This window comes from Phalacrocorax aristotelis, chromosome 13, assembly GCF_949628215.1.
Source record: "Phalacrocorax aristotelis chromosome 13, bGulAri2.1, whole genome shotgun sequence".
Taxonomy (NCBI): Eukaryota; Metazoa; Chordata; class Aves; order Suliformes; family Phalacrocoracidae; genus Phalacrocorax; species Phalacrocorax aristotelis.
This window is the reverse complement of record NC_134288.1, coordinates 15,011,499-15,030,762: the sequence shown is the minus strand read 5'-3', so window position 1 is coordinate 15,030,762 and position 19,264 is coordinate 15,011,499. Positions and strand designations below refer to the sequence as shown.

General features: G+C 52.4%; 1 protein-coding gene across 3 annotated transcripts in view; it reads right to left on the bottom strand.

Annotated features, from left to right (window-relative positions):
- PMEPA1 (prostate transmembrane protein, androgen induced 1) overlaps positions 1-9,578 on the bottom strand; it is a 48,411-nt gene extending 38,833 nt beyond the window's left edge. For 2 of the 3 annotated variants that reach the window (XM_075108520.1, XM_075108521.1), the window contains exon 1: positions 9,032-9,281. In XM_075108520.1, coding sequence (XP_074964621.1) covers positions 9,032-9,134 — 103 coding nt within the window. In that variant the 5' untranslated portion in view covers positions 9,135-9,281. Of the gene's footprint in view, positions 1-9,031 lie in introns of all 3 variants that reach the window. The other variant, XM_075108522.1, reaches the window with a different exon arrangement.
- Positions 9,579-19,264: the final 9,686 nt, after the last annotated feature.

Here is a 19,264-nt window from a genome sequence, read left to right as displayed (position 1 = left end):
GCTCTGCAAGCACAGGATCTTGTTGGATACACGTATCTCAGGTGCAAGCCCCAGCTGCAGCATGCAAGGCTGAAGAGCAGGCAGGCACTGGCAGTAAGCAGTCTGGAGCGAGCCTGCCGGCTGCCCTCATCCATACGCCCCAGGAGTGCATCTTGCCCCAACTATTTTCTATCGCTAGGCTCAAACTCCCCCCTTTCCACATTCAACTCAGGCTCCCAAGAGCCAGCTCTGGGGCTTGGCTCCTCCACTTGTGAGCACAGCAGGAGCAAACTGCCTCCCCCAGAGCAAACGACTAAAATCTAAACAAAGCAATTCCGATGCGGCCGCAGTCAGGGCTGCTTTGTTATCAGAGCTACAAAGGAGGAAATAATTCTCACAGTTAGTGAAATGGGACAGAAGTAGAGGAAGGCTACCTTGTAAGATGCAGGTCATCTTCCGAGATTTTAAAGCACTGAAGATGCATTTGGAAGGAAAAGTAACTCAGCTGACCACCGCTGTCTCTACTGCGATGCTGCACAGCCATTCTGCCCAATGTGCAAATGAGAAACCCTACCATTGATCATCAACAGCAAGTGAATTAATTATTAGGCCAAATTCTGCATGTAAAGCATGTAACGACTGAGGTCTGCAACAGCAAAGAGCCAAACTTTGCTACTACAAATACTCATAGTGCAAGTTAACATCTAAATTTCAAGGAAGGCAGAAGAGACCACCATAGCAATTATGATGGTGAGCTCCTTAAGAGGCAAGCTAGACGCTCAATCCATCTCTCACATCAGACCTATGTTAAGATTTAAATAGGATCTACCGACGTGATCTTTAGCAATGAGCAGATGTGGTTTTGAGTAATGGTTAGCGTTACTTAACCGGTTATATTCACTAATGTAATTGACACCTATTCCATCATCCTTAATACACCCACTTCTTTCTCCGATACCATAAATAGATTAGAAAAGTTTCTGCAGATGGCCATGACCCCATTTGTTTGTGCACTTAGCCATGTATGAATCACTCTTGGCTTGTAGCAGCACTTTGGAATTACTGAAAGATAACTAGTCGGCACAGACACCAATAAATGAATCATGCTTTCCACAAGACCAAACCGTTGGGCTTTTACAGACTCCAATTACAAAGTAAGAAGAAAAGAACAAAGAAATTACTCAGTCTATTTGCACAAAGTCATGCAGAGTTGATTCATAGTTTTACAGAATTATTACTGACAATCATTTGTAGGGGGTTAGAGTAACAAACCAGCTACTTAACATATTGGACAGAATGAAGAGATGGAGGAGTCCCCAAACCATGTCCTGCATATATTCTCGAAAAGTAGTATTGATTTTTCTGCAAGCACCTCTTTTCATTCTTGGTATGCTCCAAGCCTGGGGATTAATCAGCTTTCATTCTCCAAGGCTAAATTCTGCTTTGCTGCGTTGCTTGGGCCACGTTTGCAAACATGGGAAATCCTGTTGCACCTGCTGAAGCACACACCTTGCGCCAGCAAACCACCACAGGCACAGCTCCTCAGCACCGTGCAGGGTCTCATGAACAGATTTAAGAACCGTCACGTGCAAAAGCACTCGCCTTTCGAAATGCACATTTTTGAATGTATACCGCAAGTGTATTAGCCAGTCTGAGCCATTTTATTAAATATACATGTGAGACTGAATACACCGACCACAAACGTGTGAAGCATTTGAAAGCACTGTGGACATCCACCAACACTGATGACTTGCGAGGCAAGTTTCAAAGGATGTGCAAGGTACCTTTAGGTAACACCACAGCCTGTGACAACACTGTCATATACCACATGCAGAGAAAAACACACCCTCTTCTAGATGGAGCGTAAGCCTAGTCTAGTATCAAGGAGAAACTGGAAATCTGACTGCTTGGAAAAAAAGGGGACACTGCATCGCTTACGACCTTAGGAATGCTACCTTGCTGTATGCAGTGAAAAAGCAGTGTTAAGATAAAAAAATAAACCTACAGGTGATGGCGGACTTGGTGCCAACCTGAGCCTGCACCAGGCACCAGTGCGCTGGTTGTAGCACCTCCGAGTGTGACGGCTGAATTTACAGGTCTCAGGGCCATGCAGCCCCCCATGTTCCAAGTCAGCATCCTGTAGCAGAGAGAGGTGCAGAATAACAAGGATAACGTCCAACTGAACAAAGTCACCGACAGACGGGAACAGGATGCAAGTTAAATGTATACACGCTGCTATTTGTCTTAAGGCCGCCCAGTGATGCTTCCCTTTACATGTAACTGAAGACCCGAATTCACGGGCTAATTTAGCTTGCCAACGAAATGTGTGCCCTCTTCTACACACCAGCTGAACTTGGTCCACAAGCAGAGAGCGGCCAGCCTGTTAGAGCTTAGAGTCACAGCTCAGAAGAGGCCAAAAACAGCACCAGAAGAGCTACCAGGCGCTCTAAACCAATTTGAGAAAACCTCCTTATTAGTCCCTCACCCTCAAGGCTGCTGATTTCCCAAGAGAGATGTAAGCCCTACCCCAAACTGCCTACAAGTGGAAAAGTGCTATGCACATTTAAATGAAAACCTTAATAAATATTCCCAATTCCTACCCTCTCTCCTACTCTACCCATACTACATAAATTAACACAACAAGCTCTCTTTTATAAGAATACGTAGGCGACGACAACCACCTCCCTCCAACGAGGGTTTATCTGAGGATGTGCTGTGGATGGAAGGGGAAGAAAAAGCTTCCCAATAGCACCACTACAGCAGCACCAGGTTGTCTTTAGAAAGCTCGAGTCACCAGAAGCAAGGTCTTCATGTGCAACGCAAGACTAAAAGGATGCATGTGCTAAACAGTAATGTGTCCTTTTAAGAGGAGAAAAAAAGCTAAATCAGGAACCTCCAATATTAGGTGGGTACTTGGATAAATACTGTACAACATACTGCAGCAAAAATGCTAATGCAAGTTTAGGTTTCACACTGGAGATATTTCAAAAGATTTACAAAGCTTTGATAATATTTAACATCTCTGCTAATTTCCTTTTCTGGTGTAATCATAAATTTACCATAGTAGCCAAAAGATCTGGGATGAACTACAAGTTCTAGCTGGCTCTGAAGCCAAGAAGAATAATGTGTGCTGTTACTATTTTCTCTCAAAACATACCTCTGCAAAACTGACTTAAAACGAGAAAAGCAATTGTGAAACTGTCATTACAAAGAAGCATTTAAAATGCAGATCAAAGTGCTGCCTTAGAAGCTGTATTCCTTGCCAAATCATCAAAGCTCTCTTTACTCTGAATAGCTCCCCAAATCCTCTGATTTGGATGATATACTTCCACAGCTGAAATTTATCTGCTTTTTTTTAAAATAAAAAAAAACAACAAACAAAAAACCCAAACACCACAACTCCTTTCTCTGGTTACCAACTACTTCATTAACCTGTTCATTTTGAACTACTTTCTTGTATTACCAAATCAATTATGTTTCACTAATGCGCTTATGCCTGTATACACACACAGGCGCTACCCCGACACTTTTTCAAGTATTGAGAACTCGTCGGCTCTCAGAGGTGTACGGCCTCATCCTGCAAGCACTGAAGTGCTCGCAGCTCAGGCAGCTTATTCCTGCCATGGCCGCGCTGTGCTTAACACCGGCATCGCTGCCACACCGCCCCATGACGCCCTTCGCTCGCGCATCGCTCCGCAAGGAGCTCCAGCACCACTATTGCGCGTAGCGCAGCAAGGAAGCAGCAGTGCAGCAGCCCACCCCAGCGGCTCTGAAAGCTGAGATGATGGGTCAGATCCTGCTTTCACGGAGGGGAACCTCGCGGCGAAATCCTCCCCGTTCCTCTCTGGGGCCAGACTCGGCCGTGCTGCTCGCAGCCGGAGCAGGTCTCTGATATGTTTCCTCACGTGGGATCTGCCCAAGTGACCTACCTTCTGCCACCTGAAATAATTATAAAATAATCACCCGGCAATTTAGCCACACAGACAGGAAAAACACAGCGTAAAACATCCCCGCTGACATTAATGATTCTTTTGCTTTATGGATGTCTGGGAGCGTGCTTGAGGTGTGAACCAAGTTTCCACCTAATTGCAGCACAGTGGCCCTTGTACCTCTCTCCTCACAGGCTTTCCAGCCAGGCTTTATTACTTTGATGAAACATGCCAAGAACAGATGCACCGTGCATCGGAGAACTTGAGGGATCTGATAAGACAAACCGCACACCACGCATGGGATCTCTTTCCAGGAAGCAAACCGGTAGTCGGTTTTTACATGAAATACCATTGTAAATAAATGACCTTTTTTAAGCTAATTAGGGTTACCAAATTCTGACGGTTGCTATTACCTGAAACAAGACCAACAGACATGACTGTACAAGGAGTTACTCAGGAAAGAAGCTGGATTGTAATTACTGTCTATTAGTGACACCATGTATTTTGGTACTTCCCTTGGAAAGGTCTCCTCATGTCTATCCATTTATAATTTAGGTTTACAAATTCCTTCTAAAACGGGATTTATCTAGCCACCAACTCTCGGCCTGGGAAATCTAAAAATACTAGTGTATTTGGTGAGCAACAGCAAATAAAAATAAGTAAGAACATATATTGGTAGGTACTCTTCTCTCCATCTGCAACAGAAGCAGTGGTAGCACAGCTAATTTAATACCCTGAAAATTTAGAGGTGATCCCAGTACCTACCTTGGGAATTCCTGCCTTTTAGGAAAGGAACATGGTCGCTGTTTCCCACACACCCTTCAGTGCCGGTCCTCTCACAACCGGCACCAGAAAACCTACTACTAAATAAAACGAGGCAAACCAAAGGCCTATGCAGGGAGTAGAGGATGCCTTCATGACAGAAGATAACAGGACTTACTGTGTCAAACATCCTTCTCTGAATATACCCTGATACTGACTGAAAAGGAAGATTCAGCCATGTCTTGTCTCCACTTCGCATTATATGGGATCACCTCTGGTGCAGTGTGTGCTGGTCCCGCTGTGCGGCGTCACGTAATCCAGGTGTTCACGCAGAGGAAAAAAAAAAAACCCAAAGTTTGACTATTTTCCCTCCATTTCCTCCTCTGTGTCTTTTCATTCTCCCATTCAAAACTGATTATAAACCACTAAGATTAAAATCACTGCCTGAGGGCACAAAATAAACTGTAGCTTTAAGACCCCTGTGCTCTCAGGGACTCAGGACGTTCCCGGCTGCCCTGGGTACGAGAGGTGGGACCCACAGAGGTGGGACCACAGACCGCCAGGTCCCTGGGGATGGCCAAGGGCAAGCACAGACAGTTCTTAGGCCACTGTAAGCAAAAGCCATCCATCCTTTGCTCCTCCCGGGTCGTACCTTGGGATGCTGATCTCGGCAAAAAGCAGCACTTGTCACAGACATATGGCCAGAGCCAGACACAGGGAACTCCGTGGATTGGCTGAAGTCAAACTGAGATGCCACAAAGTGAACATACTCTTGTGCAAACACCCTCTAGCTTGCTGAAACACTGGTAGCAGCTCTGGCTTCCCTCCATGCCCCTACCTCCTGGAGGAAAACTTGGTGGGGGGAATAAAGAAGTACGTGGCTGTTATCCACTCTGCCCTGGAAGAGACCGTAACTGCCGTTGACGCAGTGTCAGGAAAGAAATGTATTTGCCAAAAAAGCAGTCTGAAGTGGAAAGCAGACGTGATCCCTGGTTGAGCCATCTGCATTTGGTTTGGTTTGTTATTAAACCAAAGAATGTGAAAACCTAGAAGTCCCTGCTTGGACAGAAACCCGCTCTCACAGTTTGCTCGCCCCAGCCCGCCACCGGCCGGGCACGCTGCTCCGACACCGGCATCAGAGCGCTGCTGCCAACCCAGGGGAACGGCCTCATCTCCCCGGGGAGATGTAACGACACCTCCTAAACCCCCCAACGCTTCGGCTAACGCTGCTGCACGAGCAAAGCCTCTGCCAAGAGCCACCCAGCCCAGAGACCTGGCGTTACGCCCCGCGCCTGAAGTCGTCATCTCGCAGGGATGCCCGGGTGCCCGCGGAGGCAGGATCCCCAGCCTTGGCACCCAATCCCTCCGGGAGAAGCCCCCGCGGGGCAGCCGCGAGGCCCAGGTGCTGGACGCGGCGGGCAGGCGCTGGCGGTTCGCGCCGGCCCAGCCGGCGGCGGGAGCCGGGCTGCCCCGGGCGAGCGAGCTGGGAAGCCAGCGGGGAGGCAGGCACGCAGCCCCGCTCCACTCCCTGCGCCAAATAATTAGTTATTTACAGACTCTTCCGCCACGACAATCACCCCTGACCTCTTTCACCCAGCCGAAGCGATTAGAGACCACTGCCGCAGATGTCTGGCTGCTTAACGCCGCTCGGCATATTGGCACTACAGCCCCGGCGGCGGGCGAGACTCTGCGCCCCCGCCCCCAAAAAGCCCTTTTATAATCCTAATCTGGGAGCGCCACACACAGAAACCAGCTGCTTCCTCCACCGCAGCGCCGCAGCCTGCCATACGGAATAAAGCCTGCAAAGAAATATTTTTGGTGATCAGTTGTACAGTTAACCTAATTAGAGGGTTAAATTAAAAGAGTATACAGTTATGCCACCTTCCCAAAGCATTCCTGCATGGCAACTTTTGGCTAGAAAATTAAATAGCATCTGGTGGTAGCTCCTCTGAGGCTCCCTCAAAGTCGTGTTAGAAAGATAAATGAAATCAAGCGATCAGAGAAGGGAGAGGGGAAAAAAAGCTGTATAATGAATTTATCTCAGGGAGGCTCAACTCTGTCCTTTCCACTGCACCCAGGTGGAGAAAGCGATCAGGTAACAGCCCCTGCAGTGCAACCGAAGCCCTCCCGTAGCACAGAGGTGAGCTAACGCTGCCCGCCATGGGCGGCAAATAAATAAATAACGCTGGCGATAAAGAAACCTGTCCAAAACCGAAATAAGGAAGGGCAGCGTTAAGGGAGCTCGATCCAAGGCTCCCGGGAGCTAATGGGAACTCGGCGTCTGAGCACCAGGACGCCAGAGCCGAGCGGCTGACGCAGGGGGACGCACGCAGCGGTGGCAGGGGACGAGCCGGGGAAGGACCTCGGGAGCCGTATGGCATCAGGCACGAGGCTCCCGCAACACCCGTCCGAACTCAGGCAAGGTGTCCCCCAGCGTACTTCGCTGTCCCCAGCCTCACACACACACACACCCCCCCCCATCCATAACCGGCACCTGCCTCCTCCCAAGCTTTTCATATGCTGAAAAAATGGGGAAAAAAGATTATAAAATATGTTCTTTCTAAAAAGTCAAGGAATGAAATTAAAAGCCTGAGCTGTTCCAACAAAAGCTCATGCCAAGAGTTAGACTGGAAGAGAAGCTTTTTCTTCAAAAGACGTTACACATTTTAATTCACAACTTTTATCATAACCACGAGCCTTGATCAGACACAAAGTCAAGTCTCTCATCCCTGCAGTTCTGTGGGACACAGTTTATGTTCACCAACCGGCTGACACAAAAAAGAACTGTACCTTCATTATTTATACACTGCTATTGGTATGCACAACTAGCCCGGCCTGTTAAAGTCAGGAAAGAATAATGGTCTATTCAGTACCGGTAGTGTTAATAAAATCAGGCAAATCCAGCTTAGTTTTGTCTGAACACGAATGAGATTAAATCAAGATTAAATGTGCATACAGTACAAAGGGTATGGTTTATGCTAAAATTCAGAATGAACCCATTTTAGTACCCGGCATACAAATGCCTCCAGACCTTCTCCAGGACTCAGACACCTGAATTAACCAGCGATGAAACTGGAGAAGGCGAAGGCAGATGACACGGGACAAAAGCCATCCAAAATACCAAGGGACAGATGCTGGCTCTAAAATACTGCTCTGCAACCCCGCTGGAGGTAACGGGGCAGATCCTGTGCTAGCAGAAACAGGCACAGCTCAGCTGACTTTCCCCTACACGCACCCAGCGCGAGCCTGCCCCGTCGCAGTGCCAGGAATATATGCAAAATCGGGACTCTTTCCCAAGTTTTCATTTTGGGCCATTTTGCATTAGTCTGCGGGGGGTTTAGATTTCACAGCACGGAGCAAGGTGTTAAACGGGGTACAATCCTGCCAACCCCCCCAGCCTGGGACGCCTCGAACACCTTCCCTTTATTAAAAATACCATTTGCTTTAAATCGCCAGAGAACCCTACTCGTTGCTCTTCCCTCAGCACTCATATTCGTTCTCTCTCACCTCCACGCACTTCATTTCCAAGAGGGAAAGAGCAAACAGAAAAGTAGTGGATATTTAGGTCAGGCTCTGTACTCACTGCTACTCTGCGAGGGTTGAAAAATATTAATAAAAATAAGCAAATAGCCCTTTATAACAAAATGCCCCCAGGGGCGGGGGGGGGGGGGGGAGAGGAACAGGTTCCCAAATACCAGCCCTACTCGGCTGCCCGGACCCCAGCGCTCCCCCCGCCCCAGGACCGAGAGGAAGGCGACTGACACCGGGGCTAGTGAGGACCCCCGGGGGAGGCTCGGGGCCCCCCGGCATCGCCGCCCCCCCACCCCCACCCCCCCGCCGAGGGGCGGCTGCACCGGCCGGAGGAGCATCGCCAGGGCCGAGCCGCTGGGGAAGGGGCGAGATGCGGGTAGCGACGGGGGCGGGCTGGGGGGAGAGCCGGGATTTCACACACCGGCTGCCGGGCGGCAGCGCGGGGAGCGGCGGCGGCCCGCGGGGAGGGGTGTGCACCGTGGGGGGGGGGTGCGCACCGGGGGGGGCGACCCGCCCGCCCCCAGCCCGGTGCCGCGCACTGTCACGCCGTGTCACACCCCCACCAGACACCCCAACAGCAGCAGATGAGGGATCGGAGCTCGCACGGAGGGGTGGGGGTGGGGGGGGCGGAGGGGTAGGGGGGATAATAATGATCGCTCGGAGAAAAGCGCATCGCGGCGAAGGGTCCCGGCGCTGCCGGGAGCCCCCGCGGAAACTTCGCCGCCGGGAGCGCCGGGGCCGCCGCGCACAGCCGCGCCCTCGCACCCACCCGCGCTCCCACCCGGGGAAGCCGGGGCCGGCCCCGCGGCACCAGCAGGACAAGTACTTACTGATCTCCATGCTCTGGAACAAAGACCTTTTGCAGTTGCATGTGCAGGACACATTGGGCTGAATAGCTACGGCCGTGCTGTTCAGACCCATGAAGTTATACATTTAAAAAAAAAAAAAAAAAAAGAAAAAAAAAAAAAAAACGGAAGGCGACGGCGACACAAAGAACTTCACGGCCGCCGAGCGCTCTCCGGGCAGCACCACATAAAGCCGGGGCTCCTCCTCGGCGCGGGGGGGCGGGGGGAGGGAAATGCAGCTGCGATCAAAAATTGGAAATAAAAAACCCGGCGCGGCGCAGCGCCCCCCGCAGCGGCTCGGCTCGGCTCGGCTCGGCGCGGCTCAGCGCGGCTCGGCGCGGCTCAGCGCGGCGCGGCGCGGCTCAGCGAGGCGAGGCTCAGCGAGGCGAGGCTCGGCTGCTCCGCGCCCCCTCGGCCCGGGAAGCGGCTGGGCTGGCCCGGGCCGCGGCAGCCCCGCACTTTTGTGGGGCGCGGCGCGGTGGGAGCGCGGTGGGAGCGCGGTGGGAGCGCGGCCCGCCCGCTCCGCTCCCGCTCCGCTCCCGCCCCCCGCGCTCATTCACGGCCACGGGGACGCGGCCGCGCGCCGCCGCCAGCCGCGGGCGGGCCCCGTGACGTCAGCGCCAGACGGGGACCCGCCCTTTTCCCCGCGCCGCCACCGCCGGGCGCGCGGGGAGGGGGGGGGGGGGCGGGGGAAAGGGGGCGGGGCGCGGCGGGCGCGCGCAGCCCGGGTCGCTCTGCGCGGGGTCCGGGGCGCCTCGCGGCGGCGGCGGCCCCCCACCACCACCCCTGGGGGGGGGAGGGGGTGTAACGGCCCCCCCCGCGCCCGTTACATGGCAGTCTGGCTTAAATTATTAAACTGGAGTCCATTAAACCGGGGTCTGGTTTAAACCCGAGGGCCTCACCCACCCACCCAGCCGCCCTCGGGTTTAACCTTCCACGTCTGGCCTCGCTGCACCCACCGCCCCCGCCCTCAGCCAGCGGGGGAGGCCTGGCGGGGATTTTGCAAAATTCGGCCCCCGAAAGCATCCAGATTTGGTCGTTCTACAGGAAAACCGACGTGCAAGCCAGGCGCAGCCCCACGACGCCCACCCAAGCCGCCGCTGCGGCCCCTGCCGTGGCACGGCCCCCTCACACCGCAGCGCAAGAGCCACAGAGCTCGTGGCTTGCTTCGCACGGAGGGTTCCCCAGCGCTGCGTTTCAGAGAAAACATGGGAAAGATGGGAAAAGAAATGGGGAGGGGGGAAAAACCTGCAGGCGCCGCTTTGGCCGCGGCTGAACTTGGTGCAAGCTCCGCCGCTAGCAACAACGTTAACGCCAGCAACGCTGCTACAAAGCTCAGAAACGCTTTCAGACAGAGAAATCCCCATTTTTATTTCAAGCCGTCTGCTTTCCAACGGAGTGACCCCATGCACTTTTTAGACAGGTAAAAGGCAAAACCAGCGCCTCTCCCATGAGTGCTCGGTGTGCCGAGGTTTAGTTAAGACAGGTTTTAATTTTTTTTTTTTTCCCTGGGAAATAAACCTGTGAAAACAGAGGTTTATAATGAAAATGCTGAAACAAGCGTAACCATAGCGGTGCGAAGTAGCTGCTGTAATACTCGCTGAATCCCGTTACTGGGAGATGAAGACAGCTTCAGTCATCTTCTAAGAAAGCAGAGCTTCCCGAAATTCTTGATAGCTCCGATTTAGGATTTGGAAGGGTCTGAAGAGTCCCCAGCTGGGCCCGTGCTCCCGGCGAGCGCCCCGCAAAGGGGAGAGCGACCAACCCACCTCTTGTACAAGGCCGCAGCAACACAGACGGCATCGAGAGCCAGGTCGGGCGTGGGGCGCCCACCGGTGAGGGCTAACCTCTATTTCTGCCCCCCCAAAATCAAATTTCTTTCTAAGCTGCTCCTTACAAAGTGATGTTAAATGCACGCCTGTGCTTCACTCCTGCAGTCCCATCCAGTCCTGTGAAAACGCCTGAAGAGAAGGAACAAGGAATTGCCAGGTTGTTTAATCTTTTACTCTTTGCCACTTGACAGATGGCAACTCCCAACAATTACTAATCCAAAGGAAACACGGAAGAGGATCTCGCGGCTCGGGTAGAAACGAGCTTTGGGAAGTTTGTGCTTCCCAGTGCTGAGCGGACGTGAATGACCATGCGAGTGCTGCTCCCCAAACGCAGGGGGAGCGGCGCGGGGCGCCGACGGCAGAGGTGGGGGCGAGCGTGCAGGCTGGGGAGAGGATGACCTGAAATAAAAACATCTATGCTAAAACTGGAAATAAAGCATTTCCAAGCCTATTTTTATCTTTTGTTCCCAGCCTTGGTTTCATCGTCGGTAACACAGGAGGGGTAATTCTCACCTGCCTTTCGGCCGATGCCTTCAGTTGGTCCTGGCATCTCAGTTTCTTTTGGCAAATTTCTAGAAACACTTCGTGAAAACGTGAGGCAGCAGCTCAGGCGGGTGGGGCCCGTGAGCCCCCCGAAAGGCCAGCTCGAGCATTAAAGCAAGGCACGTGCACGGTCAAAACTCCAAAGACAAGTGCCAGTTCAGATAGCTTTATCAATCAACCCACTTTTATTATCGTTTAGCTAGAAATATGTTTGGTTTTTTTTTTTTAAAACACTTGGCAGCTGAATATTAGAGACCCTTTTCCAATGGACCTTGCTTGACTGTCCAGAAAAGGTGGACATAAGCTAATCTGAGCCCACCAGCTTGCAACTAACAGTCCTTTGCACTTAAAATACGTAGCACTGCCATAAGTAAGTCAAGGTGAACAGTACGCGCTTCCTCGTGTTGGGGGAGTTACCAGCTGCCAGCAGCCTGCCAGCACCAGCCCAGCCTCCACGGCCGAGCCCTCCGAGCCCGCCAGCTGCCTGGATGCGGCCGTAGTTTGAGTTTGATTCAGGGTTCTTGTATTTTAAGACACAGACACGGTACATCCTTAAATGGTCTTAAGCAAGTTAATGCAGCTTTAAGTAATATCTTACTCTTCCGTGGCAGGCCAGTTCCTTGACTGGTGGGTTACAGCGTCCTTCTCTGCGCGCTCTGCCGCAACAAGCACAGCTTTGCCTTCCCCAGCCGGGCACGGCGTCACCCGCGGGCCCAGGGAACAGGTGACGGGGCGGCACGTGGAAGGGCACGGCTGCAGGCCTGTTCGCGGGCAGGGCGTGCTGGCGATGGGCGCTGTGGCAGAAGGAGCCTTGGCAGAGGCACCTTGCGGACCCTGACCAGCGCTGACGGCTGAGCAAGCGCAGGCTGGGAGGACCCGGTGCCCGGGTTGCAACTGAGCTGAGGAAGAGCTCTCCGGCGGGGGGGGAGGGCATCTGTCCTCACCCTGTGAATCAGCCAGCTTCTTCTAGGGGGAGTTTTTACAAGTTTGCAAAGCTTTGGTGGATAAAGGCTCCAGTTTCAGATGCAGGCTGCTGCAAGTTCACACATCTTCCTAACCCTCCTTAAAAAAAAAAAAAAAAAAAAGAAAAAAGAAAAAAGAAAAATAACTGTTTGCAAGTCGATGCTGGTTTAAAAATGCAGTGTTTACCCCGTCCCGATTTCATCTGAACGACTCATGTGGCTTTAAGAACAATCAGCATTTTTCCACCATGATTTAAGAACAAATAATTAAAGTCATCCCAGATGGGCTTGTAAAAATTAAAAGTACATCAGCTAACTTTAAATGCTTCACCCTGTTCTTTGTAATAACGCTATCCACCCTCCAGCCCACCGCCGTTTGTCTTCTGTACCACAGCGAGTACTGCTCGGCTGGTGGGATACTTCCAGAACACGCTTTTGTTGATTTTGGCTCCTGTATTCTGTCGCCGATCAGCTTTTTTTCCAGTTTCTTTTTATGTTCTCCCCAGAGACACCTCTGATTGCTCCAGGATGAGTCTGGCACCGCGAGATCTCCCTGCGCTTCCTGGTTTTGCCACAAAATTTCAGGGTGAGCCAGGGCTTCTCGCTGTGCCTCAGGCTCTTCATCCACGGAAAGGGACGCACGGGAGCTTCAGTAATATCTGAGCTCCTCGGACAGACATGGACCCATCAGTCTGCCCCGGCTCGTTTTGGACTATAATACAATTTCACTCATTGCCGGACCAGAAGTCCATGCGGTCACGTTTAAATCCTTCCTTTTATCCCTCCCTGCAACACTTCAGCGTTAGTTAAAGATCTGAGTGACCCTGCGTAATCATTGTAGTGCAGCACGAAGGGTAAATTCATGAAATGTAACTGGAAAGCGAGATCCATGTGAGAAATAAGCAACCCGAAGAGTCGAATCACTGTCTTCCAAAAGTGGTTGATGCGATCTAAGGAAAAAGAAAACACAACACTCCACAACTCCCCAAAGATTTGTTAACTAAACAGTTGCCCATTAAAGAGACCAAATATTTCACAGCATTAGTCTTTGGATTAATGTTAAATCGATATGCACGAACGCAATAGGGCAATAGTTACCATGGTGAATAATTCTATATTTATTTTCAAGTGAGCCCTATTTCTAACAATTCCAGACATGGCTTCCACTTTCTGGTGACTAACCTCTTAATTTTTTTTTTTTTAACTGTTTGGTACCAGAAACTTGAGTTTTCTCCCCAGCGATTACAACGAGGTCTCCGCCGCGAGAGAGGAGAGCAGCAATAAGCAGGGATGCAGATGCTCGCCCATTTTAGCTAAGGGCTTATTTGCCTTTGAAAGTCAGCACAGCTACACCTCAGTACGATTTAAAGTGTACGAGATACTGTGAACCAAGCCTTCGGTAGACAAGCCCTCATCCGTGGTTGGAACGGCAAAAGCGTTTTCCTTCTGGGACTTCACCCCATTTGCTAAAAGTCACTAACCTCCCTCAAGCCATATTCCACCTAAAGGGCTCCGAAATACCCTCCCTGGCCCCGTCGTCCTCGCCGGGAGCCTCTCCGCAGCCCACCCGCTCCCCTGGGACGACGACCCTGGGGCAGGAGCTGCTGTCACCCAGCCGGGTGCCTCCCAAGTGCTGTTTTTCCATCTCCGCACAGCGCTGGGTTGGGTCCCCTTTAGGAGGTTTTGTTCCCAAGCAGGAGGGCTGAAAAGTCAACAAGTATTTGTTTGTAATGAAAATTTTTACTGAAGCCACCAGAATGTTATTCCAACCCATTCTGTCTCATTTAGGGCCTGATATAACTCCAGCTGACGTCACTGGAAAGACTCCACCCTACCTTTACATTTTATTGGAGGCACTGGTAGGAAATATATCACTTTGCTAACAAAAAATGATTGCCCTCCAAATTCACAGCTCCCCAGCTAAAAACATTTCATATTCTTGCACCAGGAAAACCAGGATGGCATATGTAAAATAAAACAATGCTAAGGAAAGAGTGTTAAATGCATAAACATAAAATAATCCCTGATTTTTCTCGATGGAACAACAGGCGTTTTGGAGAGAGGAATGGCGCTTTGGAAAGCAAACAAAGGTGACCCTGCACTCCCCAACAGATTGCTGACATACTGAAGTGAAGACTTCGTGCTCATCCGAGGAAGCACTTGAGTAATTTTGAAAGCCAGCTCTGAACCACTCGCAGCAGCTTTGCTGCTGGGCTCCTTCTGTGGAGCAGTTTTGAAGTGGAGCAGCTGCAAACAGTTCATGGATTGGATTGTCCTTATACGATGCCCATTTACACCCACACGCACTCACATACGTGGATAGATGCATACACACAAGCATATTTGTATTTGCCAAAACAAGAAATACTCTGTGTTTAGTTTTTGTTTCTTGCATGAAAGGTGTGATCCGAGACACCCAGGCTCAGTTCTGTGTTTTTCTGCCTTAACGCACACCAGTGGGCCGCAGCTCTCGGGGGCCCGGGCAGCCCTGCCCTGCCGGGGGAAACGCAGGTACGGCTCGGCCGCCCGGGCCCTATGGCTGGACCCAGGGGATGCAATGGCTCCGCAGCCACCCATGTCCAACACTGTCACCAGCCCGGGAACGGCCCCACGGAGCCCCTGCGTGCCTGCTGCCGGGGAGGGTCACCAGGGAGCTGAAGGCTCAGAGGATGCCCCTGCCTTCAACCGCCATTCCATGCTTAGCACAGGGTGAGCCCTCGCCCTCCTCCCGGCTTCACCCCCACAGGGTGTGGGGTAGAATCATAGAATCTTCAAGGTTGGAAAAGACCTGTAGGATCAAGTCCAACCATCAGCGCAACACCCCCAGGCCTCCTAAACCATGTCCCCAAGTGCCACGTCTACACATTTTTGAACACCCCAGGGATGGTGATTCCCCCATCTCTCCGGGCAGCCTGTGCCAGGGCCTGACCGCTCTATCAGTGAACGCATTTTTCCTAATCTCCAATCTATGCAGCTTGAGGCCATTTCCTATCACTTGTTACCTGGGAGCAGAGACCAACCCCCCCCTCACTCCAGCCCCTCTCAGGCAGCTGCAGAGAGCGAGAAGGGCTCCCCTCAGCCTCCCCTTCTCCAGGCTAAACCCCCCGCAGCTCCCTCAGCCGCCCCCCAGCACACTTGTGCTCCAGACCCTGCCCCAGCTCCGCTGCCCTTCTCTGGCACCTCAATGTCCTTCTTGTCCTGAGGGGCCCAAAACTGAACGCAGGATTCAAGGTGCAGCCTCACCAGTGCTGAGCACAGGGCAGGACCAGGCACCCCCATGCGGGGTTCATTGCACAGGCACTGGTTTGAGCTGCCCCGCCCTGGCCCTTGCATCTGACGCCCAGACAAACACCTTCATGCCCCACACCGGGGATGCCGGTGCCGCACAGGCAGATCCCCCGGGCAGACCCTTCCTCCCCGTGCAGACACTCCTGAGGGACACCGGGGCTTGGTCCCACTCCCCCGTGGCTGTCCCGGCTCTCCCCAGCAATACGCCCTCGGGGGTTCGCATCGAAAACCACGTGGAATCGGGGGACCCGGCACGCGCGCCTGCCAGCCCGCCCCCACGGGGCCAAAACCCGCCTCGCACACCCGACGCGCCACGCCGCGTGACCGCGGGGCGCTGCCCCTTTAAATCCCTCCAGACGTCGCGGGGGCGGCCCCAGACGGCGACCGGTGTCACGGGCAGGCGTTACCCCGCCCACCGCATGTAAATGACGCGCGCTCTCAGCCAATCATCAGTGGGGGGGCCCGTCCGCCGGGCGCATGGCAGCCAATAAGCAGAGGGAGGCGTGGCGCGCCGGGCCATGTGGGCTCTGACTCCACGTGGGGCGGGACCGTGACCGCGCGCTGACCCGGTTCCATGACAAAGGCGCAGCTCGCGCCTTCCCGCGCCGCCGCCTTAAAGAGCCCGGGGCGGTGGCGGCGCGCGCCCGGCACCCCCGGGAGCGGCGGGCCCTGCCCCGGCGCTCGGGTCTGGGGGGAGGGGGGTGCGGGACCGCCGGGAGCTGCGGATGCGGGTGTCTGCGGCGCCCGTGCTGGGGAGAGGGGCCCAAAGTCTGCGTTGTGCCTGCGTGGGGCGCGCGTCACCGCACCCGCCGCCCTTCCAGCGCCTCCCGCACGGGCTCACGAGGCCAGCTTGCACCTCCGCAGTACGCGCTAGCACGCACCATCATCTCCCGGGGACCCGCGAGCTGTGCCTGGGCCCTGCCGTGAGCTGGGCCCAGCCTCCGGGCCCAGCTGCAGGACGGACAGACGGCCAGGGCTCTGCAGGGCGGACAGACAGCCAAGGGCTCCACCGGCAGCTCAGCCATGAGGGCTGTCTTTGCAGGGGTGTGATGCCGGAGCCCGGTCTGCGCACAGGTGCCAGCAGCAGGGCCTGCCGAGGCTGCCAACGCCATGCCCTTGAGCACGGCATTCCTCCAGGCTTCAGTAATTTCGCATCCTCGAAGTGCCCCTCCGTGACACCTTGGAAAAGACCCGTCGGGAATGTCGCCCGCGACGGGCCCGAGCCGCTTGCTGGGACACATGCGGGCAGCGAGCTGGGTGCCACTGATGGGAGTTACACCGGAGCAGGAGGAAAAGTCGACAAGATGCGTGTGTGTGTGCGTGGTACAGGCTGAGCTCGTGCTCGAGTGGTCATGGCTCTGGGTGGCGGCGAGCCAAGCACGCAGCTGAACAGCCCCGCTGCTGCAGAGAGGCCCATTGTTCATGGACAGGCTGTTGAACTTGCACTCCATTTGCTCAGCCGGTACGGCTGCGGCGCAGTCGAGGGGCCATGTGGACTGCCTAGCTGCACATTTGACATCGTCATCACTACCTAATAAACTTGTTAACTGGGAAGCTTCAACACCAGAGGGACAGAAAAACAAACAAACAGGAGAACTAGGAAAGAGGGAGGATCCTGGAACACAAATGCTCTCATAAATGCCTTTTCCGTAAGTCTATTTACTCAGCTGCTGAAATGATTTCAACTGAGTGATTAGTCTTACATGCTAAAACCAAGTCATCCGTTCTCTTCCCTGATAGTCCAAAATCCTACATCTGGTACTTTATCCGCAGTCCCGTTTCCCCCCCCCCCCCCCCCCCGTTTTGTTTAAAAGAGAGGGTTTCTGCAGTGTTTGATCCCCAGATGCACTCCATCATCACAGTTTGGGCTCCAAGGTGAATCACAGATATTAAAATCGGTTGTTTTGATCCCACTCAACTGCAGAGCGCTGAATCCTCCCTCACAAGGTTTTATTTTCTAACACAAAAGAAACAAAACTGATAATTTGAGAGCCTGATTATCAAAGAGAATAAAAATAAAATGTTTTAACTTCTGATGAGAACAACCTTAAAATGTACATTTGACCTCCTGTGGTGCCTTGGGGTGTTGTAGCCCCAACCCCAACGTGCTGGCTCTGGGGATGAGGCTCTCCGGGGGTGCTCTGTTTCCTAAGACATATGCCAGGAAAAATAGAGGCATCAGAGACTTCTTGCGAGGCCAGACCGTTAGCAGCAGCTACAGCAACTCTTGCAACTTGAAGCTGGCTAGAGTGCATTGTGTATTGTACGCCCAGATATCAGTGTTGTGTACAATAAAATAACTGACCATGGGATGTATATAAAACATCACCAGCTGCTCCATTACCAATAATCTCTAGTTTTATTGGAACATTTGAAAAAGCCAAATTTTTATACTTCTTTCTCAAATCACGTGGAGTCTTGCCTGAGCCTGGTACTGCTTGGCACCAAGAGAACTTAAAGGCGCATCTAATTAAATGGTATGAATCAGGAATATTGAATTGTTGAAGGGTTTTTTTTTGTTGTTGCTGTTATTGCAGTTTTAGATATCTAATGATTCTGATAACCTGTGAAATTATTAATTCTATGCCTTAAGAGAAAACACAAAAAAGACACCTTTTTGGGACTCCAGGGGCCATGTGTGAATCTGAGTTTCCAAATGAAGGAGTTATAATATCAGTTAAAACCTAAAGGCTTCACTTCCACAAATCTTTTATGCTAGATTTTATACAGCTAATACATCGCCAATGTTTCCAAGGAAACCAATATGCCCTGTTCTCACTGAACCAAATCTCACTATTAAAACAATTAAAAACTTAATCTGGGTTCCCTCCCTTCCTCCCCCCCACCCCCCTTTTGGTATTATCGTATGCATTTTAATTAAAAACACAATTGCGATAAATTTTTTACACATACGTAAGCTACACTGTGAATTACCTAAAGGAAGCTTGATGCCAGAGCATGATAATTGGGAATCAAATATATTGCAACAATTGAGCAAAAACAAATTAAGAGTGATCTTGACGAATCAATTACAGCCACTGCTTATCTCCGAAGGCTACTGGCCATAGCTGATGGAGAAGAGTTTAAAACTCTGCCAGGCTGTAAAAAATATAGGTTTAAGTACTGGATGTAGCTTAGACAAATTCCTGAATCTCAGCTGACGCAGTGCGGTGAGGCAGTCCTGGCTGGCGGAAGCTCTGGCTAGCCAAAGAGGAAAAGCCAGCTCCCAAGGGCACCGGCACTCGGCTGTTCGGAAGGAATTCTCCCGATTTTTTCTGCTGGGTGACCGAGCAATGGGTTTTAAGGTCACGGTAGCGACAGAAAGCATCCGTTTCACAGCCCCGCTTCCGCAAAGCCGTCGCACAATGTGCATGGCACTACTGTACTAACGCTTATCTGAGCCTACAGAAGGGTCAGATACCACGGGACAGCGCTGCCTGAAAGCTGAACGCAGGCACAGAGGGGTCTCCTGCCTCGTGCTCGGCGGGGGCACCCTTTCTCGGCCCCTTTTCAAACATCTGATGTGAACCGCCCATCCAACATCTGCACCCGAAGGCCCAGCTGTGGAAATGAACCAAGTGAGAGGCCCCAAC